Source organism: Thamnophis sirtalis, unplaced genomic scaffold, assembly GCF_051295495.1.
Source record: "Thamnophis sirtalis isolate CommonGarterSnake01/CBP01778 unplaced genomic scaffold, rThaSir2_p1.2 scaffold_1, whole genome shotgun sequence".
Taxonomy (NCBI): domain Eukaryota; kingdom Metazoa; phylum Chordata; class Lepidosauria; order Squamata; family Natricidae; genus Thamnophis; species Thamnophis sirtalis.
This window is the reverse complement of record NW_028261381.1, coordinates 126,891,371-126,897,370: the sequence shown is the minus strand read 5'-3', so window position 1 is coordinate 126,897,370 and position 6,000 is coordinate 126,891,371. Positions and strand designations below refer to the sequence as shown.

At 38.0% G+C, this 6,000-nt stretch overlaps 1 protein-coding gene across 1 annotated transcript in view; it reads left to right on the top strand.

Annotated features, from left to right (window-relative positions):
• The first annotated feature begins 696 nt into the window (after window positions 1–696).
• LTBP2 (latent transforming growth factor beta binding protein 2) overlaps window positions 697–6,000 on the top strand; it is a 106,880-nt gene continuing 101,576 nt past the window's right edge. Inside the window, exon 1 of the mRNA XM_087724183.1 lies at window positions 697–1,589. Within this exon, the coding sequence (XP_087580309.1) occupies window positions 1,030–1,589 (560 nt within the window). The 5' untranslated portion in view covers window positions 697–1,029. The remainder of the gene's footprint in view (window positions 1,590–6,000) is intronic.

Below are 6,000 nucleotides of genomic sequence, written 5' to 3'. Positions count from 1 at the left end.
TGTATTTAAATCACAAAGCCAGGTTGAAAATTCATGGACACCAATAATATCCAAAAAACATAGCTCTGTAAATTTTCAAACTTCATAAGCCATTACATTAATAAAACAAAATTTCTAAAGATTAAACATAGGCATTTAGCAAAGGAAGGAAGGAAAGATCTGTTCTTCAAAGGAAAAAAAAGTTTCATGGCCCTGGTACTACCCTGTTTTTCTGAAAATAAGCCCTCCCTGAAAATATTGCAACACAGCAGCAGCCACGTTCAGCTTGCCCAATCCCTGTTCTGCACTATATCTAATATATGTAGTGGTTGGCATCAGGTTGTAGTACAGAGACAATTACTTTTTTCCCATGTACCATATATCTATTTGTGTCTGCATCTATTTCACTTTTGCTTGGTTAAAGTTGTGCCTAAAAATCTGAACATGTGCTTCTGCTAAGAAAGCTTACCCAGAGACCTGTTGAGTTTGGGAGGTGTATATAAGGAATGAGGGGGTGGGGGGAGAAAGAAACAAAGCACACCAACTTTTTGCACAGGCTGTGAATGGGATTCCCTGGTTGCTCAAGAGTTAATATTTCTGTCTTGCAATTTGTTTCCCTCTGCCAAAGTGGGTGTTGCTGGAATGTGTTTTGTAAAGGGGTGTGTGTATTACTGAGCGTGTCTTCTGAACAGGGACGATGTCAGTATCAAAAAAGAGTCAAAAGGGGGAGGTTTCCAAAAATAAAATTGCCCATCCTATCCAGAGCCGGGCAAGAGGCAAAGGAGAAGGTGCTTGGAGCTGTCTGCAAAGAATACTACGCACTCTGACAGCCACTGAGAGAGAGTGAGGGGAGAACTCAAAGGGAGGGAACTGTTGCTCCTGGTTCAGGAAGATCTGTGCTGTTGCTCCTTTGAGCCTGGCTTTTCCATCTAGACAGCAGGTATTATTGAAGCCTCTTTGGGATGTACCTGAAGATGTGATTGGCTCTGAAATGCACCAGAGGGATTTTGCTGAGGGGACTTTTCTCCAAAGTCCAATTGTATTTGGTGTATGACCCTATTAATCCAACAAGAGTTTTCCTCTTGGATAGAAACCATGAGGAATTCCTGGAACAGTTTTCTCCCCTTAACCATTGCACTTTTTATGGGGGTTGTAGAGTGTCAGAGAGACCTTGCTGGGCATCTGGATCAATATCCTTCTTTCAGGACAGATGCTGGGAACAGGGAGATGACGCAGTTAAGATTTCAGCAGAACCAAGGCAGGTTTGGGCCAAGAACTAAAGTGCACAGTTTGTTCCCCGTACATGGCTCTTCTTCTACATTGGATCATGTTCCTGTAACTCCTCAGGCAAATGCTGCTGCTAATGCCCGGATGAGAAATCCAGCAGGGAGGGAATTTCGAAAACAAAATTCTGCTCCAGCAGTCCACAAACTCCCATCTCTCACCAATGTGAGATCTCAGAGCAGCAATCCTAGAAGGAACACTGGTGCTTTGAGTAGAGGTCCAAGCTGGACTCTCCAGCAAAGAACACCATTGGTGAATCCTGTTCGGAATGGACCACAACCACGAACAGCCCCACAAGTGCAGACTGCCAGAGGCCGGATGGTAGGGTAAGTGCAACCAGCAGTTGTCATATAAGGTACTTGGGAGATCTGAGCACTCTTTGCTTATCTCCGTATCAGTTTTAAACTTATATTCTGATTTTAGAGCTTACCAGTTTGTTCAGAATCATCCAGGCACAAATGCAACCTAGAAAATGCCAATTTATTTCACAGAACAACATAGTAAAAAATACTGTTGCTGAGGTCTTTGCAAGCCACCTGCTGTATCAGAATCTAAACGATTTAAACATAATCTGTTATCCACATTTGCAACTCATTTGGGACCTAAAAAGCAAATTAAACTAGTCCCACCTTAGCCATGAAAGTCAGCTGGGTGACCTTAGTTATGACAGGCCCAATGATTCTTCCACTTGAATGGAGCTGCTGTCAGCCACCCAAATCTTATTTTCTGTTGGTTACTTCACGCAAATTTAGCATAATGAGGCCTTGTTTATTCCCATTGGAATAAACAAGAGAGAAATTCCATGGTTTATGATGATTGAATTATGGTTTGCAGTGGTAAACTAAGCCACATTGTGCTGGGTTTAGTGGAATGGCTAAGTGGGGCTATGTGTGAAGTTTAAAAAGAATGCAAAAGGTGTTGGTAATCATGGCTTGTTGCTCAAATAAATCAGTCTCATGTCTTGTCTAGCACGAATAGATATATAGGTATACACTTACTTCTCCTTTTGGCTTGCATACATACATGTGATGTGATGTATTAGTGCTATTGTCTCTCTTAGGTTAGTATTATGGATTTGCCCTCTTTTTTAGGACTGGGAGGACAGGATATTTTTTTGTCCCCTTCTGTTCCTGTTATAAATTTATAGTCTTTCTTTCCCATAGTTCAGTGGCTAAATCCAAAATTTACATGCTTGCATGGTTTATTTTAATAATGGTTTGTTGAATAAACCACAATTGGCTAGGTTTATATATCATGCTAACCATAAACTAGTTTCCAAACCAAAATAATTATGTTTACAAGATTGGCTAAACTAAAATTTAAAAGTCACTTATAGCACATTCCTCCCCCCCCAAATCTGTTTGCTCTTGGATGCAAACTATTTATGCCTATTGCTGGGAATTTGCAAAATTGAAGGTGGGATATTGGAAGAAACCTCAGTCAGGGAAGGCTGAGTTTGCATTGCAAAGATCAACAACTTTTTTTTGTCTGTTGAAATTTCATACAAGATTTCTTCCAAGTCTAGGTTTTTTTTTTAAAAAAACCCCATGATAAATAAACATGATACATGAATAAGCAAGCTTGCCTATAATATCTGGAAAGTACAAAGTGTTTGATTGAGATATAGCTCTCCAATTCATTATTTTAAATATTTCTTAAAAACATAATTTGAAAGTCAAGGGACCTAGTTTAAGGGTTAACTGTACCTAGGATATAAAAATCCAGATGGGACAATTTTTATAGATGTGGTTGCTTTACTAAAGCTTGTGGAGAGATTAACCATAAATTAGGTGTAAATTAAAAAAAATATTTTTCAAAAATAAGAATGTTTTAGAAAGAACGCACATTCGTATAGAAAATGAATATAAATGTCTTTATTTAATACTAATTAATATTAATACCATCATGATAATTCAGAATGCAAAGTGTCAAAGAATCTATTGGATTATCTTACCCAATGTTTCCCAACCTTGGCAACTTGGCTGGGGGATTTTGGTAGTTGAAGTCCACACATCTTAAATTGCCAAGGTTGAGAAACACAGATGTAATCAGACAGATCAAAGCAAAGCTCTTTTCACTGAGGCTCATTCAATACATCTTAGGGGGAAATGTGGTCTGTCAGGTGTTTTGATGTAATGTGTCATTGATGTTCTGCTTGGGTATGAACCTCATGTGGGTTTAACAGCTGTTTTTAGAAACCTTGGCTTTTACTACATGGAGTTTACAAAAAAACCTATTTTTCATTTAATTTAAAGACAAATGTGGTAAAGGAAAACATAGACTCAAATTTATGTACCACACATTGCACCAGATGGGGATCTCAAATTGATGGATCCAAGGATGTTCAGATCAAGCCTGAAAGGGAATATGAATGAAAGAAAGTGAACCACTTTAATGTCCTTTGCAGGAAGGACATATAATCTGAGAATTATAGAAGGAGGAAACTATCAATTTCAGTTCTGCACCATTTCTCACTTTTTCAATCTATTTAAAACCGTATTTGTTTTCAAAAGTCCATACAAATGTTATCTACATTTCTTGCAAATTTATAAAGAATCTGTATATTTATTATGACAGCCTACTATTTAAACAGCACTTATAACCACAGCAAACTTTTTGAAAAGGCCCTCTTGCTAGGCTTGAGAGGGACTGCCCCTAAGTCACTCTGTTGGCATTCATGCCTAAGGCAGGGCTTGAACTTGATGTTACAGCTTCTAGTCCAGTACCTTTAATTGTTACATTTATAATCAGTCTTAATCTGAGTCATCTGACTGTTTCATTTATATTTGGAAAAGCTTATTGTATCAAATTGTTTTTATTTCAAAAATAATAGCTACATAGAAGAGGACAGAACCTATGGTGTAGGGAGAGGGATTATATATATATTAAGTGTTACGAAATATATCTCCCTTTATTTATTTATCAGCACAAATACAACATATATATATACATACATACATACATACATACATACATACATACATACATACACACACACACACACACACACACACACACCATAATCATAACAAAACTATGTTACTGCACTAATATTGATATTTTAACCTTGGATTGTTAAACCACAGTGACAATTTTATATATAATGCTAAGATGTAAATTGACACTTACAAACTACAGTACATGGGTTGGTTTATCCATTATACAAAGCTAGAACCAAACAAACAGCACAATATGTGCAGCATATGAATCCAGTCAATGTCATCTTCACAAATGTCCCTCAGCTTCAATGCTCTTCAATTGTATATCTGATAATCCTTGTTTCTTACCTGTACATCAGTTTACATGAGGAATATTCAGAAACCAGGTGTCCACTTTGAGGGCCAAACTAGTCATATTTAAAGGTAAAGGTTCCCCTCGCACATATGTGCTAGTCGTTCCCGACTCTAGGGGATGATGCTCATCTGTTTCAAAGCCGAAAAGCCAGTGCTGTCCGAAGACATCTCTGTGGTTATGTGGCTGGCATGACTAAACACCAAAGGTGCACAGAACGCTGTTACCTTCCCACCAAAGGTGGTCCCTATTTTTCTACTTGCATTTTTACATGCTTTCAAACTGCTAGGTTGGCAGAAGCTGGGACAAGTAACTAGAGTTCACATCGTTATGTGGCTCTCGGGATTCGAACTGCCAAACTGCTGACCTTTCTGATCGACAAGCTCAGTGTCTTAGCCACTGATCAACTGCTTAACCAACCTAAATAAATGTATAGTAAAGGCTGCCACTGGGCCATAGCTCTTCATCAACTTCTTTCTATATAGGCCTACTTTTTAAGTATTAAAAAAATGGAACTAATTATCTCCTCCCTTCCCCAAAAGGACTAGGAAGCTGTTTCATCTGGAAAAGCATAGGTGGGTAGGAGCTGTTCCATTCCCTGCTTTGGAAGAACAATTGGAGCCAAGTGGAACTTTGCTATCTTGCCATCTGTATTGCTAAGCAGACATTCGGAGCTGAACATGCCATAAAGGCAGCTCAGCTTGTTAACTTCTTCTAGGAGCATCACTCTTCTTTAAGCTGTAAATATGTGGTGAACCTCAAAGCAGCAGGAATTTATTTTGCATTCTTTCTGAGGCAACAAAAACCACACACTGTTCAAGTCACACAAACGTTGAGAAAATTATTTAACTGTAAACAGATGCTCAGAAGGTTGGTGTAGACTAAGGAAAACCAACAGTTGCTTTAGCTTTCCATGGATTTCAGCACAGGGCCACTGTCAGAGCCCAGTTAAAAGCACCAGAAATGGAAAAGTCCTTTGCTCTCCCACCCTCAGTAAAATGGACATTTCCTTTTCGTCTTAGTCAATAGTAGCCAAGGTAATGTAGTTTTCTAATTCTGAGCTCTGTTGGAGAAGTTTCATGTGTGATGTGCATTTTGTTGAAGATTTATATGGATATGTACTTTACAAATGAAAAACACTTTATTTGGATATATATTTTATTGGGTTTATTTGTTAGTCAGGGCTAGAAATTGAGTAGAAAGACAAGTATAACTGGAATAAATAATTTTAAAAAGGTAAACTTCAGGCTTCATCCAAGTTTCATTTAAATATAATAGTTTGCCTTTGCTCTGGAGCTGCTACATTCATAGCTAGAATATATATATATTCTAGCTTTATATTTGTGCTGATAAATAAATAAAGGGAGACTAGTATAGATCTATTTCAAGCTATTTAGCTCTCATCAGCTAGCCATATCCTTACTGGGATTCGAACCTGTGCTATAT